This window comes from Geotrypetes seraphini, chromosome 5 (assembly GCF_902459505.1).
Source record: "Geotrypetes seraphini chromosome 5, aGeoSer1.1, whole genome shotgun sequence".
Taxonomy (NCBI): domain Eukaryota; kingdom Metazoa; phylum Chordata; class Amphibia; order Gymnophiona; family Dermophiidae; genus Geotrypetes; species Geotrypetes seraphini.
In genome coordinates, this window is record NC_047088.1 from 31,295,815 (window position 1) to 31,320,063 (window position 24,249).

A 24,249-nucleotide genomic window follows, 5' to 3' on the forward strand; every position below is an offset into this window, starting at 1 on the left:
TTGGCCACTGTGAGAATGGGCTACTGGGCTTGATGGACCATTGGTCTGACCCAGTTATGTTCTTAAGAACTATTCAGAAACAAAGTAGAAGATACCACTCAAAGACTCACATGGCACGAGCAGAGTTGGACCTTCACTGGCTCTAAAACTAAGCGAGAATCCTCTAAGCTATCGCAGAGACCTACTTCATATACCTATAAGAGGTGTTATCCCACCACTTCAGTTTCTTCCAAACCACCACAGAAGAGGCAGGAACAGAGACCCCCCCCCCCAAATCTCAAACATCAGCTCCCCAAAAACCAGTCCAGTCTTTTTGACCTAGTTTTGGAGAGCCAATATTCCACTGTCTCCGCCTCTTCCACAACCCATCAGAGATAGACTTCTCTTATATTACTATTGTTGGACTATCATCACCTCAGACACCTTGGTGCTCAGAATCATTCGAGAGGGTTATTCTCTCCATTTTACCACCATGCCTCCAGACAACCCTCCAAGAGAGTCCTCTTTCATATCTTGCCAGATGTCCCTTCTTCTTCAGGAAAGCGATGCTCTGCTTCTCCTAAATTCCATAGAAGTAGTACCCTCTTCCCAGAAAAATCAGGGGTTTTACTCCAGGTATTTCCTAATTCCAAAGAAGACTGGAAGTCTTCATCCAATTCTTGACTTCCAAACTAGAGAATGACCCAGGGACATTTTTTCCCCTGTCCATACAGGAACTCATTTTCCCATCCCAACAAGTTCTTTTCCTGTCCCTGCCCCATTCCTGGAAGCTCCATCTTCATCTGCACAAGCCTCAAACACTTTAAAATCATAAGTGTTGGAGGTTTGTGCGGTTATGGCAGAGCTTTCAAGAATGGGACAGCAACAGCGACAAAAGTCGTGGGGATGGGATGGGGAAATTGAATTCCTGCAGGGATGGTGACAAATTTGTTCCCATGTCATTCTCTACTCCAAAACCTCAACAAATAATCTAGTCAAAGGAAAGTTTTGTATGCTAACCTTGGGGACCCTATATCTACTTCTAGAATGAAACAATTGGCTGTGCTCTCTTGACCTCAAAGATCCCTACACACATCCATACATCCCAATCACAGAAAGTTTCTACATTTTTGGATAGCCCATCAAGTTTCTACATTTTTGGATAGCCCATTTCCAGTACAAAGTACTGTTATTCAGCCTTGCTTCCTCTCCAAGAGTGTTCACAAAGTGCCTAGTGGTGGTCGCAGGCACTCTAAGGTTTCACGGGTTACAAGTGTTCCCCTATCGGGACGATTGGGTGATCTAAGCTCCATCACCTCTAGTAATACATTCGGCATCTCAGCTAACAATAGTGTTCCTTCAATTTCTAGGATTCAAAGTCAACTTTCCAAGGTCTCACTTTCAACCCTCTCGGATATTAGAGTTCATAGGAGCCCTGGCAAATACTACTCTTTTGCAGGCATTCCTTCCTCAACAAAGACAGGCCATCTTACTTCATCTTTGCAATCAAATATCCACTTTCCAAAGCATCTCAGCAAGACAAATGACGTGTGTTATGTGTCACATGGCACCTATAATGCATGTCGGTTCATAGACAACCCTGCGAAAGACAAATGCGCGCGCCGACAACTGAACGCAAGATGGAGGCGCGCGCCGAAGAAAATTACAGTTTTTAGGGGCTCCGACGGGGGTTTTGTTGGGGAGCATTGTGGGCATTGTGGGGGGTTTGGGAGGTTGTAACCCTCCACATTTTACTGTAAACTTAACTTTTTCCCTAAAAACAGGGAAAAAGTGAAGTTTTCAGTAAAATGTGGGGGGTTACAACCCCCCACAATGCGGCGCGATCTCTATTAAGTAAAGTGGGGGGGTTCCCCCCCATGTCCCCCCCCCGTCGGAGCCCTAAAAACAGTAATTTTCTGCAGCGCGCACCTCCGCGCTGCGCTCAATTGTCTGCACGCGCCTTTGTCCCGGCGCGCTTTTGACCTGACACCATGCATGTCAACCCCCTTCGCTTGACTTTACCTAAGGACCTTGGCATCACAATGGTCTCAGGCCATGGATCCCTTATCCCAACGGATCAAAGTCACCTCCCCACTTTGTCAATCTCTTCGCTGATGGTTGAACTCAGCAAATCTCTCCAGAGGTTTACTACTTTACATTCCGCCACATCAGAATATCCTCATAACAGATTTGTCCACGTATGCTTGGGGAGCTCACCTGGATGGTCTCAAAACTCAGGGTCGGTGGTTTCTTTGAGAACAGTCATTCCACATCAACTTGTTAGAACTCAGGGTGATTCGCAATGCTTTAAGAACCTTTCAAGATCGTATTTCCAACCAAGTCCTCCTAGTTTGAATGGACAATCAAGTAGCGATGTACTATATCAACAAGCAGGGGGACACAGGCTCTCTTCCTCTATGTCAGGAAGCCAAGCATATTTGGAATTGGGCAATTCCTCGCAACATATTTCTCAAAGCCATATATGTGCAAGACAAACAAAATGCTCTCGGACAATCTCAGCAGATTTCTTTGACCTCATGAATGGGCTCTCAACTATGTAGTCTTGCATCACATTTTCTCTCTTTGGAAGACTCCTCAAATAGACGTATTTGTGTCTTCCCACAATCACAAATTGCCTCATTTCTGCTCCAGACAATACTCTCCTCATCGTCTTGAAGCAGATGCCTTTCTTCTGGATTGGACAGACAAGTTCCTCTATGCGTTTCCACCAATCCCACTCAGTCTGAAGTCATAGTAACATAGTAAATGACGGAAGATAAAGACCTGAATGGTCTATCCATTCTGTCCAAACATACACTCTCTACAACTTAATGATTTACTTAACTTGTTCTTTTTCTTAGATATTTCTGGGACAGAAACCCAGAACTCTACCCGTACTGTGCATAGGTTCCATCTACTGGAGTCTCCATCAAAGCTCAAACCAGCCATTCTAAACCATCCCAGCCCATCCTCAACTGAAAGGCCATATACGGAACACAGACCGTGCATGTCTGCCCAGTACTGGCCTTAGTTCTTCAATATATACTATTACTTTCTGATTAGAGATCCTTTGTGTGCATTCCATGCTTTTTTGAACTCTGTCACCATTTTTCTCTCCACCACCTCCCTCGCGAGCACATTCCGCATCAACCACCCTCTGTGTAAAGAAGAATTTCCTAACATTACTCTCGAGTCTACCATCCCTCAATCTCGGATTATGCCCTCTGGTTTTACTATTTTTTTCTTTCTCTGGAAAAGATTTTGTTCTGTGTTAATACCTTTCAAGTATTTGAACGTCTGAATCATGTCTCCCCTGTCCCTCCTTTCCTCTAGGGTATACATATTCAGGGCTTCCAGTCTCTCTTCATAAGTTTTTTGGCTCAAACCTCCTACCATTTTCATCCCCTTTCTCTGGTCCGCTTCAAATCAAATGTCCTTTGCCAGATACGGCCTCCAAAATTGAACACAATACTCCAAGTGGGACCTCACCAATGACCTGTACAGGGACATCAACACCTTCTTTCTGTTACTGGTTGCGCCTCTCTCTGTACAGCCTAGCATCCTTCTGGCAATAGCCACCGCCTTGTCACACTGTTTCTTTGCCTTTAGATCTTCAGACACTATCAATCCAAGGTCTCTTTCCCCATCCAAGCATATCAGCCTCTCACCTCCCAGCATATACGGCTCCTTCTGACTTCTACTCCCCAAATGCATTATTCTGCACTTCTTTGCATTGAATTTTAGTTGGCAGCCAGGTATTAGATCATTCTTCTAACTTTTACAGATCCTTTTTCATGTTTTCCACTCCCTTCTTAGTGTCCACTATATTACAAATCTTGGTATCATCCGCAAAGAGGCAAACCTTTCCTTCTATCCCTTCAGCAATGTCACTCACACACATATTAAACAGGATCAGCCCCAGCCATCATGATCCTGATAGCTCCTCGCTGGCCCAGACAACCTTGATTTCCCCTTCTGCTTCAACTGAGTGCAAAGGATCCAATTCCATTGTAGATCTTTCCATCTCTACTCACTCAGAGTCAAGGATCTCTTTTACATCCCAATCTGCAGTCGCTGCATCTAGCAACTTGGTCCCTCTTAGTCTAATTTCAGCAGAGTTTAAACTTTCTGACTCAGCACAAGCTGTCATAGCTGCTTCCAGAAAGCCTTCTACTCAGCAATGCTGTTAGCAGAAGTGTGCATGCTTCCTATTGTTGTTTAACTTCCATGACTTTGATGCTTCATCCTCTTCGACTATCTTCTTCATTTATCCAATTCTGGACTTAAGACTACTTCGGTCATAGTTCATCTCAGTGCTATTAGTGCTTTCCATGCTCCTTTCAACATTAAACCTCTGGCCATTCATCTGTTTGTATCCTGATTTATGAAAGGACTTTTCAACTCCAAACCTCCACTCAAACCCCTCTAATTATTTGGGATCTTAATGTTGTCCTTGCCAATCTGATGAAATTGCTATTTGAACCACTGACTTCTTCACATCTTAAGTTTCTGACTTGGAAAGTGATCTTCCTGATTTCCATCACTTCTGCTCATCGAGTGAGTGAATTTCAATCATTGATTTGCAACCCACCTTTTACAGTATTTTATCATAACAAAGTGGTCCCCGTGTCATTCTCTAGCATCTATTAATAAAGCTATATGGTTCTTTCACTAGATTTTATGGGAGAATTTTCAACAAATAAAATACATATCTGAATTGGTAAGCATCAGTTCAACAGGGATAGGAGAGCAGCAGTAGGAGGGGAGGGTGCTGTGTGATGAGAAAGGTATGTGGAAAATGCTTCATGGAATTAGTTCTAACACCAGTGTGTATTTTTACGTGGAGCGGGTGGTTAAAGCTAGGGAGGTAGTGGAAATAAACTGACAGAATTCAAAAAGATGGAGGATCCCTAATTAGAAAGAAGATGGTATAAAAACAATACCTAAATGACTGCGTGCATGGTGTGTTGAGTGGTGCTTAGTCAGTGACTTCAGCTGTGAGAAACAGTGCCAAACAGATTTTTAAGGTTTTTAAGATTTTAAGTAGATTAGCTGAAACTGGTGTCTACAACTCTAAATCAGTACTACAGTTCAGCTGCCCTGGCCTGCCCCATTCCCTGTAGGCGCCCCCCCCCAAAGGCCTTCCTTATTGTGGCTGATAGTCTAGTAGTGTAGTTGGGGCAGGAATGTTCCCCAGTCACTTCTGACCATGCCATTTCCATTGTCAAAATGACAGCCATGACCCCAGCAACAGTCTTGCAATTCTGCTTCTAGAGATCACAGCAGCCATTTTGAGACTGGAATAGCATGGACAGACACAACTAGGAATTGTTCCTGGCCATACTAGATCAAATTTCTTTTTTTTTTTTTTAAATTCTTTATTCATTTTTAAACTTTCAACAAGTGAATCATAATACAACCATATACACTTTAATATAACTTATTAATCATATAGACATTGAAATCATAATATAATTCTTCCCTCCCTCCCTCCCTCCAATATATTCTGATAGTTTCAGATAATTTAACATTAATCCCATCCTCCCCCCACCCAATATTTCAATAAATAAAAGGGGAGAAACAAATAAATAAATAATTCATTATAATCAATCCTTACAATAATTTGTTAATGGCTCCCAAACATCAATAAATTTTTTTATAACGTCCTGTTGAATAGCTAATATTTTCTCCACCAAAAACTATAACTTAATCTATCATAATTTTTCCAATTTCTCGTAATTTGTTGAATGGCAACTCCTGTCATTATGAGTTAAAGTTTATTGTTTTTAGAGGCTATTTGACTCTTTTTCCTCAATGATATACCAACTAATATCGTATCATATGATTCTCAAGTAAATTATTAATTTGACTCCATATAGATTTCCAAAAATTATGTATAAAAAGACAGAAAAATAATAAATGATCTAACGTACCAGCTTCGAGATGACAGTGCCAACATCTATTAGACTTAAAGCAATCTAATTTTTGTAAACGCACTGGGGTTCAGAATGCTCTATGTAACAGGAAAAGCCAAGTCTCTGTCTCAGAGATGCTGACACTGTACATCTCCCTCCCCCAGCCGGCTCGATGGTCTTCAGAGTCTAGTTATTCTGGTTCCTGAAGAATGGAGTTTTTGTTCCCGAAACCATGCCTGGTTGACCTTGTTATCCTGCGGATCTTCTTGCTTTTGGGAGACCGTTTTACCACCTATCTCCAGCTAAGTCGGCGTTTTGATTCTTGTGGGAGTTTTCTGGGGGAGGTTCTCTAAGAGACTGTTTGATTGACCTCACTTGTGTTTGTTGCTTTGTGCTTTATTTTTTGCACTTTTTGCACTTCTATTGATTTATATCACACACCTTGGAAGTACCCCATGATGGTGTGGGGGCAGGGACTGGTTGTCCTTGTCTCATGATGTGAAGCGTAGGAGTATTGCTCCCTTTGCTGCTTTATCACACTGAGGGCACTCCTTTACTAAATTACATTAATTACTTTCTGGAGTTCCACTATTTGTGTGTTCACAATTACCTTGTCAGTGAGCAGTCTCTTTGAGGACTGATTGATCTTTACTGCCTCTTTTTTTGGTATCTTGTTAAGTTTCTTTGGCAGGTTTTTGGAGTTTATTTTTGTTTTTAATTTCAAAGGAAATATGAGTTGACATTCTAATATCAACCAATCCGGAAATGCTTTCATGAGTTCTGGGAGGATCCAGTACATATCTTGACGCATAATATAGGCTTGGTGATACCTATAGAAGTTTGGAAAATTTACCCCACCCTCCACAATTAGCTTTTGTAAATATACCATAGCAATTCTTGCAGATATCCCAAGCCAAATAAATTTTGATAGAATACTATTTAATTTCTTATAAAAGGACCCCTGAAAATAAATTGGTAACATACTCATTTGATAGCAAACTACAGGCAAAATCATCATTTTAACAGTCTGAACTCTCCCCCACCAAGACAAATGCAATGGGTTCCATTGTTCACAAATTTCAAAATGGCTGCGGTACTCTCACAACAGCCATTTTGACAATGGAGAAGGCATGGGTAGGACTGACTGAGGATTGATCACTCCTGCCTCAACTTATACCACTAGACCACCACTAATTTATAAGGTAGGTCTGGGAAGACCTATGGGAGGATTGGGGGGATGGGGGGTGCGTGTGTTTGGGGAGGTAGAGTCCACCTGAAAGCATAAGAACTCCAAACTATATTGATTATTAAGATTTTTTCAATCAGGGAACCCCGCCTGAATGGCCTGCTTCAGTTGCAACCATCTAAAACTCTGTGACTTATTAAGACCAAATTTATGTTGCAACTGTGAAAAGTCAAGCAGCTTACCATTAGATATAACATCCTTTAAAGTACTTATACCTGGCATTACCCAATACTTCCAGATGATCTTAAATCTGCCAATTTGAATCTTGGAGTTAAGCCATATAGTTTGATATGTTGATTTATGTATTGGAATAGGTGTTAGGTTATTCACATATCTTAAGGTTTTCCATGTATCTACTAATATTCTGTTTTCTTTATATATCCTAGGCATTTTGATACTAAGAACATGGTTTAGTCGCAGAGGAAACATGAGTCGCCATTCCAACCATTTCCAATCTGGAATATTTTCAATGGGCTCTGGAAGGACCCAACACATACCTTGGCGCATAATATAGGATTTGATGATACCTATAAAAATTGGGAAAATTTATCCCTCCCTCCACAATTGGTCTTTGTAAAGACACTAAAGCAATTCTAGCAATTTTACCCAGCCAAATACATTTTGTAAGAATACTATTTAACTTTTTGTAGAAAGACCCCTGAAAAAAAACTGGTGGTATACCCATTTGGTAACAAACCACAGGCAAGATCATCATTTTAACAGTTTGTACTCTCCCCCACCAAGATAAATGTAAAGAATTCCACTGCTCACACATTTCTGTTACCTTCGGTAATAAAGATTTTTCATTCATTTTCATTGTTTCTTCCAGCATATTAAGATGGCTAGGATATATAAGGACAATAGAATATTAGTAGATACATGGAAAACCCTAAAATGTGTGAATAATTTAACACCTATTCAGTTCATAAATCAACTTATCAGACCATGTGGCTGAACTCCAAGATTCAAATTGGCGAATTTAAGGTCATCTGGATGTATTGGATGAAGGCAAGTATACGTACTTTGGATGATGTTATTTCTCATGGTAAGCTGCTTGATTTTTCACAATTACAGCACAAATTTGGTCTTAATAAATCACAAAATTATAGATGGCTGCAGTTGAAGCAGGCCATTCAGGTGGGGTTCCCTAAATGGAAAAATCTTAGTAATCAGTATAGTCTGCCGCTCTTATGTTTTCAGGTGGACTTTCTGGGATACCAGGCCACTCAGTGGTATGAATTAATATCAGGATTTTTGAATAAGAAACCAAAGACTAGTCTTTGTGACATTTGGAGCATTGAGTTTAAGCATCAAACTACTGTGTCTCAATGGACACAAATTTCGGCTTGGAGGGTGAGATGTATGGTGTCTGCATCTATGAGACAAACTTGTTTTTTTCCTGTTACATAGAGCATTTTGGACCCCAGTTTGTTTACAGAAGTTAGATAGCTCTAAGTCTAATAGATGCTGGCACTGTCATCTTGAAGCTGGGACATTAGATCATTTGCTATTTTATTGTCCATTGATACATGCTTTTTGGAAATCAATTTGGGGTCAAATAAATAGCTTGTTGGAAAATCTGGTGGCATTATCATATGATACTGTGTTGTTTGATACATCAATGAGAGCTAGGAGCCAAATATCTTCTAATAATAACAAGTTATTACTCATTGTGAAAGGGTTGCCATACAGCATATCATGAGAAATTGGAAAAATTGGGATCGTCTGAATTATAGCTTTTGGTGGAACTCTATCTCACATATTTAAAATGGAAAGGGTAATTGCTGTGCAGCAAGGGAATTTTAAGAAATTTTAGGATATTTGGGAGCCATTAACAAAATACTGAGATGAATGAATACCATTTTTTCCCCTTAAAAATGCATGTCCAAGGTTTTAAAAATGAATAAAGAATTTTTTTTTTTAAAAAAAGCAATTTTCTCCATGGCAAATTTAGGGTTTCCATACATTTTCAGAGTTAATTTGCTCTCAGACAGATATTTTTTTCTATCCTTTATGCATAATCTCTTAACTTTCCATTGTGTTGGAAAGCTTAAAAAAGCAAATATGAGGAGAAAATGTGAATTTTAATTAATTGTTTTTATTTGTGTGCAGTAAAGCTCATAATCTCATGGGATGAAATCTCCAGACTTGAAAAAACCTCAACTGTCCTTCTGACAGAAAGCATACATGTGTGCTGTAGAGGAGAGGATCACTACTTTTCGATGCTACTACACATTAATGAAACATTCCTGCTTATGGAACAGCTTGCAAACTACTGTGTAAAAAGACTTTTTGACAAGGAAACCTTTGAAAATGATTTAGTTCTCAGTGACCCTTTACAGATCACAAAACGGTGAGATCTTTATTGCCATTTCTGTCATTTATACTTGTTCAGATTGAGATTGATGCATAAATTAACAAGGAATTACTAGTTGTTGAGTTTTTTTATTGTTGTTTAGCAAGTTTACACTAACCAATATTTTTATGGACCCTTATTTATGATCTGTGTTGGTTGATTTGATTGCTAATAACGTTTGGTTCAATATTTCTCCAAGGACAAGCAGGGCAACCTATTAACATGTATATCTGTTTTGGATGGCATCATCCAATAGAGCCTGGCATGGGAAATTTCCCAGCATCTTTTCAAGAAACCTTGAAGCCCCCAATACGCATGTGCAAGGCTGGGCTGTCTGTTCCGCAGAACAGTGAAGATGCTCGTTAGAATTTCTCCCCACAATTTTATTGTGGCTTGTGTCTTTTCAAGTTTTTGTAGCCTACAGGTCTTCTAAGTGAATGCTGTACAGGACTATTGTTCCCCGTTTCCCTCTTAATCTTTTTACTATGTTTTAGCAATTTTGGATGTCCTTTCTTTAAAAAAAAAAAAAAATTATTTTATCACATTTCTTATTTACAGTCAAGCATAATAATTACAACTTGAATCAGATCCATAATTTCCAAAAAGAAAGAAAAAAAAGAAATATCTATTCATTTATATAGACCACAATAATTTGAGAGAGGATAACAGGAAATAAAAAAAGAATTAAAAGGAGAATATACAACCAAGTAGACAATTAAAATCATTAGGTCTGGATAATCTCATACATACATGTGAATTAAAAGATATATGGCGGATTTTTCATTTTAATGCTCGTGAATTTTCATTTTGTCCCCAAGTTCATAAATCGTTTTCAAGAATTGATTATTTTTTTGTTTTGGATCATTTAATCCAACAGGTTACAAAGGCCAACATAGATCCGATTCTTTTGTTGGAGCATGCTGGAATTTGGATAGAATATCAGTTCACTGAAGAAGATTCTGATAGATCTGTTTGAAGGTTTAATAATGCACTGCTTGCAGATTCAAAATTTCTTGAGGAAATTAAATTAAAAATGAATTAATATTTTCAATTCAACACTTCAGAGGAAATCTCTTTGGAAACTATATGGGATGCTTTCAAAGATACAGTGCAAGGGCAGATTATTTCATATTCGGCGCATATTAGGAAATTACTTAAATTAGAATTTTCCCAATTGGAGAAACTACTTTCACTTTAGAGTCACAATTGGTTTTGAAATGGGAGCAAGATACTTTGAATGCCCTGTTGAAAGCTAAATATAAATATAATGAGATTTCCTCACAATTGGCTAGGAAAGATTTGTTTTCTCAGCAGGCTCTGTATTATGGAAACTCAAATAAAATGGGAATATTATTGACTAATTATCTTAAAGCAAAAAAAATAAAAGTAAAGATTGCGGCCATTAAAGATGAAAAAGGTAAAATTCATACCCATATTGGGGATGTTTTAAAACAATTTTTGGATCATAATAAAGCTTTATATTCTTCTGAGCTTTATTCTGAGAAAGAAATTGAAGGAAGAGAATTTTTAAACTTAATTAATGGGCCAAAAATTCCAGAGCATATAAGAGGAAATCTTGAAGCGCCTATATCATTTAAGGAACTCCAGGCAGCATTGAAGTCTCTCAGAGTTGGATCCGCTCCGGGTAGTGATGGATTCACAGTGGAGTTTTTCATATCTTTTCAAAATATACTATTACCTCATCTTTTAAATTTATATCAATTACAGCTGACTAAGGGGTTGAATATCAGGTACTAGGGCAGAAGCATTAACCATTGTTTTGCCAAAGCCAAACAGAGATCCCATGTTGGTTTCAAGCTACAGGCCTATTTCTTTAATTAATGTGGATTTGAAAATCCTGTCTAAATTATTTGCTCTAAGATTAGCTAAGGCTCTCCCTTTTACGATTGGTATGAACCAAACGTTTCATTGCTCAAAAACATTCTGCAAATAATACCAGATTGGCACTTCATATGCTAAATTTAGCAAAAATAATAGAGGAACCAGCCTTCTTTGTCTCTTTGGATGCAGAAAAGGCCTTTGATTGTGTAGAATGGACTTTTATGTACCAAGCAATGGATTGGTTTGGAATAGGATCCAGATTTATTCAAATGATTCAAACCTTGTATAGTTCCCCTTCTGCCAGATTATATATTAATAATACATTCTTGGAGCAATTTTATCTCAAGAGGGGAGTTAGACAAGGATGTCCCTTATCTTTTTTGCTTTTTGATATTGTTTTAGAACCTTTGTTGGCCATTCAGCATGCAAAGGAGATACAGGGAATTCAATATGCAGGTCGAAATAAGGTTTCGGCTTATGCAGATGATATTTTGCTTCATTTGAAGAATCCTGAATTTTCTGGTTACAAAATAAATTGGAGCAAATCGGAAGTTCTTCCATTAAATGTGCATTGTGTAAAAGGTTTACTTGGCCCATTCCTATTCCTTTGGAAGGAAGAGGGTATAAAATATTTGGGCATCATGATTCAAAGAACATTGGAAGACACAATGACAGTAAATGAAAAATCCTTATTATTGAAAGTCAAAGAAATGTGTGAGCATTGGAACCCACATCTTTCTTTTTTTTTTTTAATCTTTATTCATTTTTTCATCTTACAACAAGTGTATCAAGAAATAACATTTGAACTTAAAAACACCACTTGATATTCTATTACAATCAACTTAAATTAATGAAATTATAACCCCCTCCCTCCTATCCCTCCCATATCATATGCATTCACATATATTATACAATATAATTTTTCCTTTTAATCCAAACATTTAATAAAGAATCAGAAACCCTCCATCCCTATCCCATCATTTCAATCGTATTATTAAGGGAAAATGTTAACTACTCATTACAATAATCTGTTAATGGTCCCCTAATGGTCCCCAAACAAATTTACTAAAATATCCTTTCTGTGTGGCTAATGTTCTTTCCATTTTATGTAGATGACAAAGAATTCCACCAAAAACTGTAATTTAATCTGCTCCAATTAAATGTAATCTGTTGAATGGCAACTCCTGTCATAATAAGTAAAAGCTTATTGTTTTTTTGAAGAAATCTGACTCTTCACTCTCATTGACATGCCAAATAAAATAGTATCATATGTTAAAGCCACCGGATTTTCTAATAACCTATTTATATGGCCCCTTATTGATTTCCAAAAAGCCAAAATAAATGGGACAATAGAATAATATATGATCTAAAGTCCCAGCTTCGAGATGACAATGCCAACAACTATGCTCTATGTAACAGAAAAAAACAAGTTTGTCTCATAGATGCAGATATTGTACATCTCATCCTCCAAGACCAAATTCGTGGCCATTGAGATGCAGTAATTTGATGCTTAATCTCAATACTCCAAATGTCCCGAAAACCAGTTTTTGGTTTTTTTATTCATAAATCCAGATATCAATTTATACCACTGTGCGGCCTGGTGTCCCAAGAAGTCCACCTGAAAGCATAAGAACTCAAAATTATATTGATTATTAAGATTTTTCCATTCAGGGAACCTTGCCTGAATGGCCTGCTTCAGTTGCAACCATCTAAAACTCTGTGATTTATTAAGACCAAATTTATGTTGCAACTGTGAAAAGTCAAGCAGGTTACCATTAGATATAGCATCCTTTAAAGCAGTGTTTTTCAACCGCTGTTCCGCGGCACACTAGTGTGCCGTGAGATGTTGCCTGGTGTGCCGCAGGGCCGCCATCAGGGCAGTACTACCAGTCCTGCATTCAGGGGCCCGGAGCTGACAGGGGGCCCGAGGCAGGGGCGCCAATAGCTCGCCAAGGCAAAGTGAGTCGATCACCCAGGACTCACTTTGTCTTGGCGATCTAATCTATCGAGCCGATAAGTCTTCTTCTCCCCGACGTCAATTCTGCAGTCGGAGAGGAAGTTCGGGCCAGCCAATCGCTGCCTGGCTGGGCGGAACTTCCTCTCCGATTGCAGAATTGACGTCAGGGAGAGCATGCGTTTGGGGCCTGTTATCCATTGGTGGGTCCTGTTCCCCGATGGCAGTGGCAGTGGCTTGGGGAACGGCAGGGAGAAAGAAAGAAAGGGGGCAGGCAGGGAAACAGAAGGAAAGAAGAGAAACAGAAAAAAAGAAAGAAAGGTCAGGGAGAGAGGAAGAAAAAGTTGGGGGAGGGAATGAGGTGTGGAGGAGAGAAAGCATACAGGCTGATAGAAGGGAAGAAAGATTGGATGCACAGTCAGAAGAAGAAAGTGCAACCAGAAATCACCAGACAAGGTAGGAAAAATGATTTTATTTTAAATTTAGCAAAGTGGAGGCAATATTACCACAGTTTTCAAAGGAATTTGCCCAAATAACTTAATAGTTAACTGGGTAAATTCCCAGAGATGAAAACTTCCCTTCACTTACTATGCACAGTTCTGAATTTATATCTGCTGTCTATATTTTACAATATGGTCACCTTTTACTAAACCGCAATAGTGGTTTTTAGCGCAGGGAGCCTATGAGTGTCAAGAGCAGTGCTGGGCATTCAGCGCAGCTCCCTGCGCTAAAAACTGCTATTGTGGTTTAATAAAAAGGATGGAGGGTATATTTGTCTATTTTTGTATGCTATAAAAACCAAATACAGAGAGAGACTGAGAGCTGTTGACGAAGAGCTACGTGTGTGTCTTTCTTCGATTCCAGCCAGAATATCAGCTTTGTGTTCAGCCAAACAGGCCCAGGTTTCGCACTGAATAAAGTATTTTATAATTTTTCACTATTCTGCTTACTTAATATTTCATAATAAAGTAATTATAAAATACTTTCTTTGTGTTTATTTGATTCCTATTCAAGAGAATTACTTTATATATAGTCAATATAGGCACAGAGTTAAATTTTTTAACATTTTCTAATGGTGGTATGCCTTGTGATTTTTTTCATGAAACAAGTGTGCCTTTGCCCAAAAAAGGTTGAAAAACACTGCTTTAAAGTACGTATACCTGGCATTACCCAATACTTCCAGATGATCTTAAATCTGCCAATTTGAATCTTGGAGTTAAGCCTTATAGTTTGATTTGTTGATTTATGTATTGGAATAGGTGTTAGGTTATTCACATATCTTAAGGTTTTCCATGTATCTACTAATATTCTGTTTTCTTTATATATCCTAGGCATTTTGATACTAAGAACATGGTTTAGTCGCAGAGGAAACATGAGTCGCCATTCCAACCATATCCAATCTGGAATATTTTCAATGAGCTCTGGGAGGACCCAATACATACCTTGGCGCATAATATAGGATTTGATGATACCTATAAAAATTGGGAAAATTTACCCCTCCCTCCACAATTGGTCTTTGTAAAGACACTAAAGCAATTCTAGCAATTCCAGCCAAATACATTTTGTAAGAATACTATTTAACTTTTTGTAGAAAAGACCCCTGAAAAAAAACTGGTATCATACCCATTTGGTAACAAACCACAGGCAAAATCATCATTTTAACAGTTTGTACTCTCCCCCACCAAGATAAATATAAAGGATTCCATTGCTCACACATTTCTGTTAACTTCAGTAATAAAGATTTTTCATTCACTTTCATTGTTTCTTCCAGCATATTTTTTATCCAAATGCCTAAATACTTTATTCCATCTTCTTTCCACATAAAGGGAAATAAATCAAATAAACCTTTTGTACAATTCACATTAAGTGGAAGAATTTCTGATTTGCTCCAATTTATCTTATATCCTGAAAATTTTAAGGTGTGGGTGGGTATTATTTTATTCATCTCATAATATATATGAATTTCTCAATATTTTTGCTGTATTAGGTTGGTATTTCTGCAATGGGTGGGGAGGGGATGGGAAGGTTTTCTATTTTAATATTAATTGTCTTACATATTGGATATATTACATAATATTCAAGATATTATAGAATATGAATATAGAATGATATGTTGTATTTTAAATGTTATATTAAGGAAAATCAAGTGTATATTTATAAGATCATATGTCTTTTTCTGTTACACTTGTTGTAATATGTAAAAATGAATAAAAAATTAAAATAAAAAAAAAGAAAATTTTCCAAATTTCTCTATCAATTCAAGTAAACATGGGATGGTTGTTTCAGGATTTCTCAAATGAAGCAGTATATCCTCTGCATAAGCAGAGACTTTATATTAAAAGTTCTGAATAAGGAATACCCTGGATCTCCTTCACTTGTTGAATAGCTAGCAACAAGGGTTCCAATACAATATCAAAAAGCAAAGGAGACAAGGGACAACCTTGTCTAAGTCCCCCTCTGTAAATTAAAGCATTCTGAAAAGTTATTATTAATATATAATCTAGCAGCAGGGGAACTATACAAGGTTTGAATCATTTGTATAAATCCCGAATCTATTCCAAACTATTCCATAGCCTGATACATGAAGGTCCATTCTACTCGATCAAAGGCTTTCTTTGTATCTAAGGATACAGAAAAGGCAGGATCTTTCATGGCTTTTGTTAGATATAACATATGAAAGGCTAATCTGGTATTATTAGAAGAATGTCTTTGAGCAACGAATCCTGCTTGGTACATACCAATAATATAAGGGAGAGCCTTAGCTAAGCGTAAAGCCAAAAGTTTAGCCAGGGGGCGTGGCTTGGAAGCGCAGCCGGATAGTCGGGTGAAAGAGCAGCTCCGCAGTAATAGGCTTAATAAAAGAGTATATCTACATTAATTAAAGAAATAGGCCTGTAATTTGAAACCAATGTAGGATCTTTATTTGGCTTTGGCAAAACTATAGTTAAAGATTCAACCATAGTGCCTGTAATACAACCTTTATTTGAGTCTGATATAAATTTAGCAGATAAGGCAATAAAGTATTTTGAAACTATTTATAAAACTCTACCGTGAAACCATCACCACCTGTAGCAGATCCAACTATAAGGGACTTCAACACTGTTTGCAATTCTTTTAGTGATATAGGTTCTTCTAAACTTCCTTTTATATGCTCAGGAACTTTAGGTCCCTCTAATATTTTTAAAAACTCTAAACTATCTTTTTCTTTATCTAAATAAGGCTCAGAAGAATAAAGAGCTTTATAAAATTTTAAAAATTGTTTTAAAATAGGTTCAACTTGAGTGTATCACCTTTTTCATCTTTAATGGCAATTATTTTTGTCTTCCTTTTTTTTGCTTTAAGATAATTTGCCAAAATCTTCCCGCCTTAGTTGAATTTCCATAATACAAAGCTTGTTGAGAAAATAAAACTTTCCTTACCAGTTTAGAAGAAATCTCATTATATTTACATTTAGCTTTTAAAAGAGCCTGTAAAGTAGAATATTCCCATTTATCAATCAATTTTGACTCCAAAAGTTTAATTTCTTGCTGCAGATCTAAAAATTGACTTTTGACCTGTTTCTTAAGATATGCCAAAAATGAGATAATATGACCTTTTATGGTTGCCTTAAAAGCATCCCATAAAGTTTCCATAGATATTTTTTTTGTAGTATTAATTTGGAAATATTCTTTCATTTTTAATGTAAAATCTTCACAAAATTTTGGTTCCGTAAGCAATGTATTATCAAATCTCCATATTGATCTACTATTATCCTGATCAACAATTTTTAGTTCAACCCAACCCCTCCATGATCAGATAAAATAATTGGATCTATGGAGGCTTGCTTTATTTGTTGTACTAATTGATTTGAAACAAAAATGTAATTTATTCTTGAAAAGGATTTATGAACATAAGAGCAAAAAGAAAATTCCCGACCATCAAAATGAAGTATTTGCCATATATCCTTCAAGTCACAAGACTGTGCAAAATTATCTAGTCCTAATGATTTCATAATTCTAATAGGTTTTTTATCCATCAAAGGATCCATAACAGCATTAAAGTCCCCAGCCACTATTAAATTAGAAGCAGTCAGTGGTAATACCAGTTGTTGTAGAGTCTTGAAAAGTTCATTTTGATTTGAATTAGGGGGATATACATTGAAGAGCGCCATCGTAGTATTTCCCATGCTCATGTCTACATGTACCCATCTTCCTAAAGGATCTGAAGCAGCCAATTTAAATAATGCAGTACATTTCTTATTTATTAAAATAGCTACTCCAGCCTTCTTTCCAATAGCAGGGGCAAAAAAACCAATGCTTTGCCCAATCTCTCTCTAATTTTTTTAGACTCTTATTTCAGACAAATGAGTCTCTTGGATATAGCAAATATCTGCATTCTGTTGTTTTAAAAATAATAGTGGGGGGTTTTCTCTCAATTGGATGGTTGAGGCCATTAACATTTAATGAAAATATTTTAAAATCCATTATATTTTATATAAAATGTAACAATATCAAATTATAATGGGTGTTAAATAAATATTCATTTTCCCCAAAATTAACACCTGAAATAAAATCCCTCAGCTCCCTTAATCCCATTTCCCCATATCTCCCTCCCATACCTCCCCATCCCTCCCCAATTCATTGTGAGAACTTGGAAACGCACATGAGAGACCAGGTGATGAGAAACTCCTTACAGGCAAAATTAATTAATCTTAATATTATCATAAGCTATTCAATTATCATAAGCTATCCAATTATTTCATTATTAATCATAAATTATATATAATTCTTTCAAGATACTAGTTTATGCATCTACACAAAACATTACATCTTTAAAATGCTATTCATACTATAAAATCACAATAGATGTTATAATATTATAATTCTGAGTATAATACAATACTAAACTCATATTTAAAATAAAATTTTGCTAATTTCCAATATAATCTCAAATATATTATGGAGATGATGCGGTATACAAACCTAAGGATTAGATTAGATTAGATCATATGAACTTAATTCCCTTGTGTTGTTAAACCACCAGCACCCCTTGAATATGTAATTCAATTTAAAATATCTCAATTACATAACTAATTAACTTTATAATATCTTTTTGAACTTATCTCTATTTAATGTTTTACTTTTCAATTCAGTATATCATTATAACCATCAACCAATATACTTATCAAAATAAAATCAAAATCTTTAACCTTTCCCTTTTTATATATTCCTGTGTCTAGTTACCGTTTAATCTTATAATAGTAAAATATAAATCCTCTGTATCTCGAGCTGCATCCAATATACCTTCCCTCAGAGACTCATGCTCTGTTGAGAGATTAATTATAATTTCCAAGATCTTTTCAATCTTATTAAAATCTTCTTATTCTGTGCTCTATAACTCTTTTAATACATCTGTTACAAATACCATAAATCAGATTATACCAAGCATCTTGAAACCCATCTAGCAATATTAAAAATGTAATCTGCACTTTGCCGTTCTGATTTTCCTTTTCTTTTATCAGCCAATCTGAATTAGTTTTAAAGACACTGTACACTGCTATCATTTTATCTGTTAGAAGCAATAAACTGTTTGTAGCATCATAGACACATTGAACTTTGGCCTTCCTATTTCCACTAGAAGCTCCCAGTATACAAAATTCTGAAATAACTATTAATTCTACCGCAGTAGACAATATTTAAGTCACAGAAACAAAAAGGGTTAAAACTTTTTGTAAAGAATACAGAAACTAGTTATCTTCAACAGGAAGTTAGAAGGAGTGCTTTCAAACTATTTCTAGAAATCCGGCCTGTACTGGAAACACTGTACAGAATATATCTTCTGAGCTTTTACCAAGTCATTCAGATAACGCGGATGATGTTCATACATCTTACTGAATCTTTCTATAAGAGGTTTGTTAACTTCTATCTGCCAGTAAAATTCACATTGAATTATTCTTATTTTCCAGTCAGATATCATTTTGAATTCTTAAGTTCACACCGTCTTTGAACTAATTTTCATTTCATCTGATTCCAGACTCATATTCTTAATCATATTTCGTTCTTGAAAAATGGTATTATTTTCTTTTTCTATAAAGTTGCTGGAGATTCAGTCAAGCCTTGTATCATCTTATTGTGCCTTTAACTTGAGCAAATAAACGCCAGCTGTTTAGCTGTCTAACCTTTGGAGCTGTCAAGTGACCTAGTTTTTAATTCTCATTGCATCCTGGGATATGTAGTTCCTGCTTCTTCCATTTGACCTTAACTCTTGTATAGAAAAGAAACTTTATGAAATATTTTTGGTTAATTTCTCCAGCACAATTATTTATCCAGTGGCAGTGATGATCCATTCGCCGGACACAATAGTGACAGATACGACAGTGTTAAGCTCATGAAAGCCGGTAGGTTTCACAGCGATTTCAGACCGCCCAATCCTACCCCCGGTCGTTCTTGCACTGCATACCGCTTCTTAGGTCTGAGAAATTGATGTCAGTAAGGGGGATCGTGCCTGGATAAGAAAAAGCAGCCCATGTGTGGCAAGCCAGAAGTATGAAGACAAATGAAGTTAAACACAACAGCATAGAATGGACACCAGACAGTGCCGGCGTATTTAAGCAGGAGGATGTGCTGCAGGATAACATAGTCAGCGTAGGCCAACACTTAGGTGATGGAGACACAGAACAAACCGTATGGGTCCTTAACATAAGTCTCCCCCTCCCAGCTTCCTACTGCCCCCGAGTGACCTTTTACATCATGACTGTTTGAATTAGCATCATATCCATTGCTCCAATTCTTTACTGTATTTCTTATTCAGAAATAGAATGATGAATCCATCTTCCTTCCTATATTCCATGTCTCAAGAGTTATTTGCATATAGCCTGAACATTCTAGTGGAGGCTTTCTAAAGTGAATCTCATCTTCTTTTATCTTGCTTCATTAACAGTTTAAATAGTTGATTCAAAAATGATTCCATTTGTCAAATGATATCATTACATATAGATAACTTCAAGTTAAAAAAAAATAATATCTATAATAATAAAATGCTAAACGCGCATGCACACTCTTACTGCCCCCTGATCCCAGATCTGTAGGTCTGTGGTTGTCAGGAGTGCGCATGCGCGCTTACAACAGATCTCTCTCTCGCAGACCCCAAGGTGATGTGCGGGCTTGCTGGCTCCGGATGCTTTATACTTGATGGACAAAGTTTATTTTTAAGTTCAAAACCGCCGCGGCGGCTCCTCTCTCGAGCCACACCTGCATCGGAGAAGGCTTCCGATGCAGGCGGGGATCGAGAGAGGAGCCGCGACAACGACTTTGAACTAAAAAATAAACTTCGCAAAACAACTAAGGGAGCCGTTCTGAAAGCGTAGCACCCCTCCTCGACGCACCCGAACCCCCGTTGATCTTCCCATCGCAGTCTGACCCTCTCATCCCTTCCCGCTGTCTGACCGGCTCACTTAGTCCCTTGCCACCCCCCCCCTTCCCATGGTCCCAACAAACCTGCTGACTCCAGCAGCGTCCGCAGCACTCTACACATGCTGCTTCGGGGCCTTCTACTGCCCTGATTTGCTCTGCTGCGTTTTTGACGATGTCATCAGGGACGTGCCAGAGTACATCAGGGCAGTAGAAGGCACCGAAGCAGCGTGTGTAGAGTGCTGCAGACGCTGCTGGAGTCGGCAGGTTTGTCGGGACCGCAGGAAGGGAAGGGAAAAGGGGAGTAGGGGAAAACACTGCTGCTGCTGCATAGGGAAGTGATGTGGGCGGAGGAAGTGGGGGGAGGGAAATGCTGTTGCTGCTGCACAGAGAAGTGGGGTGGGAGGAGGGAAATGGAGGGGGAGGGAATGCTGATGCAGCTGCTGTACAGGGAAGTGGGGGGAGGGAAATGCTTTTGCTGCTGCACAGGGAAATGGAGGGAGAGGGAATGCTGCTGCAGCTGCTGTAAAGGGAAGTGGGGGGAGGGAAATGCTGTTGCTGCTGCACAGAAAAATGGAGGGGGAGGGAAAGCTGCTGCTGCGGCTGCTGCACAGGGAAGTGTGGGGGTTCGAAATGCTGTGGCTACTGCACAGAGAAGTGGGGTGGGGGGAAATGCTGCTGCATAGGGGGCAGGGAGAAAGACAGATAGAAAGAAAGACAGACAGAAGATGGGAGGGAGACAGACTTTTGTAGCTTATTTACTCTTTTATTAAGCCTATTACTGCGGAACTGCTCTTTCACCCGACCATCCGGCTTCACTTCCAAGCCACGCCCCCCCACTACATCTTTCTTGGTGGTTGAGAGTCCAAACCATCAAAATGATCATTTTGCCTGTAGTTTTCTACCAGATGAGTGTGTTGCCAGTTTATTTCCAAGCGTCCTTTTATAAAAAACTGAATGGGATCCTTACAAAATTCCTTTGGTTGGATAAAACTTCTAGAATCGCTTTAGTATCTTTGCAAAAATTCAAGCTCCAGCCGGTCCAGCAGCCCAGGCAACCCCCTCCCCCCTTCACCGGTGCAGCAGCAGCCTCCCCCCCACACAATTGTGAATCCAGAAACTCCCCTAACGATCGTGGGTCCAGCAGCCCCCCTCCCTCCTGATTGTGCATCCTACAGCTCCACTCCCTCCCTCCCTATCACGGGTCAAACGGCAAAAAAACAACAACCCTGCAATGCTCCCTTTTTTCGCTTTCTGCCCCAGGCCTACCAACATCTTAGAAGCTTCATCGACTGAAGAGGCAGCATCGCAGGCCTGCACCGGGACCTTCCTCCAGCTGAGTCTCTCCGATGTAAATTACTGGGATGGTAAATGAGACCATTATAATACCTCAGTATTGCTCCTTGGTGCAACCTCACATTGAGTACTGCGTTCAGAAAGATATAGCGGAACTAGAAAAAGTTCAGAGAAGAATGACCAAGATAAAGGGGATGTAACTCCTCTTGTATGAGGAAAGACTAAAGAGGGTAGGGCTCTTCAGCTTGGAAAAGAGGTGGTTGAGGGAAGATATGATTGAAGTTTACAAATTTCTGAGTGGTGTAAAACGGGTACAAGTGGATAGATTTATTTTTATTTTTTTTTTTTTCACTCGCGAGAATTCGCGGGAGTCATTCAGAAAGCCGCTTAGTGTCAAGCAGCAGCGCCAAAGTGCCCTCATACATGGTACCGCTCAACGGCTGAAGCCAGAACTCGCGGCAATGAGCGACCAGGTTAGCAGCAGGGCAGGAGCGCAGAATGTGCACTCCTGCCCATTACACCTCTGGACCACCAGGGATTCCAGCAGCAGAGGAGGTACGATGGACAGGCAGGCAGGGGGGGGCAGGGTGGCGAGCGAGGGAGGGAAGGGGGCTGGGTGCAGATCCTGGCAGTGCACTTGAATATTAAGCCGCCCAACTTATATTCAAGTCAACCATTTTTCCTCCATTATAGGGGAAAAATTGGGGGTCTTGACTTATATTCGGATCGACATATATTCGATAATTTTACTTAATATATTTGTTGAAAGAGGCTCAAGTTGCAGTTCATCCAAAACATTGTTTTGGCTGGCTCTTTTTAGTGCACTGAATATTTTAGAAGCACAGGCATATAGCAGATGTTTCTCACTAATTACATTTCTAATATTTTACTCATGAAACTTGCACACAGCCCAAAATTGGACTAGGTTCAATTAGTTGCTGTTTTATGATAAAATAATATGAAATGAGTGTTAACTGAAAATAGTGGCATTTCTTAATTTGCAAATATAGCTATTTCTTTCCATGGAAGTGAAGAAAAGTATGATAAAAATGAGCCAGTTTTAATGGAAAGTGTGCTATAGGCATCTTAAATTGATGAAATAACCGATGTTTGTTTTGACTTTTTACTGTTATTTTGTTTAGTGGTCTGGAAGCTCGAGCCCACAGTGAGCAGTTCAGGGCCTACTTTCGATTACCTAAAGAGGAAAGTTTAAAAGAAGTCCATGAATGTTTCTTGTGGATACCATTCAGTCACTCAAGCACTCTGGGAAAGATGTGCATTTCAGAGAACTATATCTGCTTTGCCAGCCATGATGGGAATCTTTGCAGTGTGATCATTCCTTTACGTGAGGTAATACCAATGAAAATGGTGAAAAATTATGCATGCGTCTGAATCCAAAGGAGAAAAATTCACCACACTTGTTTCTCATAATTATTTTATTGTTGACTTAACCAGTGTTTATCCCAGGATAAGCAGACAGCATATTCTCACATGTGGGTGATGTCATCCATGGAGCCCTGGTATGGACTGCCCGTACTGCGCATGCGCACGTGCCTTCCCGCCCGATGTACACTCACGGCTCCTCAGTTCTTAGTTATCCGCGGAGCTAAGAAGTCGTATCTCTGAACGTTGTTCAGTTTTTTGCCATTTGCCTTCCCGCTCATGCATTTTTTTTTTTTTAATTGTGTTAAGTTTATTTCTTTTTAAAAGAAATGAAGAAGAGGAACATTTTTTCATCTCTTTTTTTTTTTTTTTTCTCTCAGGGGCTTTGGCTTTCATTTTTACTCAGCCAGCGAGTTGGCTAACACGGTCTTTTCGACTATTTATTCAGGACGCAAATGGGCTAAAAAAAAAAAAAAAACCAGGTCCCTTTGTCCAGACCACTGGGTGGAACTTGTGTTAGGTGTACTATCCTGCAGAAATCTTTGAGAAACTTCACCAGGAAAGATTGTTCGGGATCGACATGGGCATCGATCAGAAACCTTCATTGTCGAAGACATCAGCGCCAGCTTCCCCATCAGCGTCGCAGGTCACTTTGCATTGAGTCTCTTGATGCCGACCAAGCAGCAATGACCAGTTTCCGGCTTGCCTCAACCTTGAGGTGTGCATCCTTATTAAGGTCACCCTCTTCGATGCAAACTGCGGCACTAATGGTACTGGCAGATAAGCCCGAGGTACCGGTGCTTTCCTTCTGGGTACAACTTGATGCGCTATTCTGAAGGGGTTTGGGTGATGCATGTACACTGCTTACCCCAGTATTGATTCCCTTGGTA

The 24,249-nt window shown here is 38.6% G+C and overlaps 1 protein-coding gene across 2 annotated transcripts in view; it reads left to right on the plus strand.

Moving 5' to 3' along the window:
• The window catches only part of TBC1D8B (TBC1 domain family member 8B), a 153,655-nt gene that overhangs the window by 30,019 nt on the left and 99,387 nt on the right, over positions 1-24,249 (plus strand). For both annotated transcript variants that reach the window (XM_033945881.1, XM_033945880.1), the window contains exons 5-6: positions 9,253-9,493; positions 23,119-23,326. In XM_033945881.1, the coding sequence (XP_033801772.1) occupies positions 9,253-9,493; positions 23,119-23,326 (449 nt within the window). The remainder of the gene's footprint in view (positions 1-9,252; positions 9,494-23,118; positions 23,327-24,249) is intronic.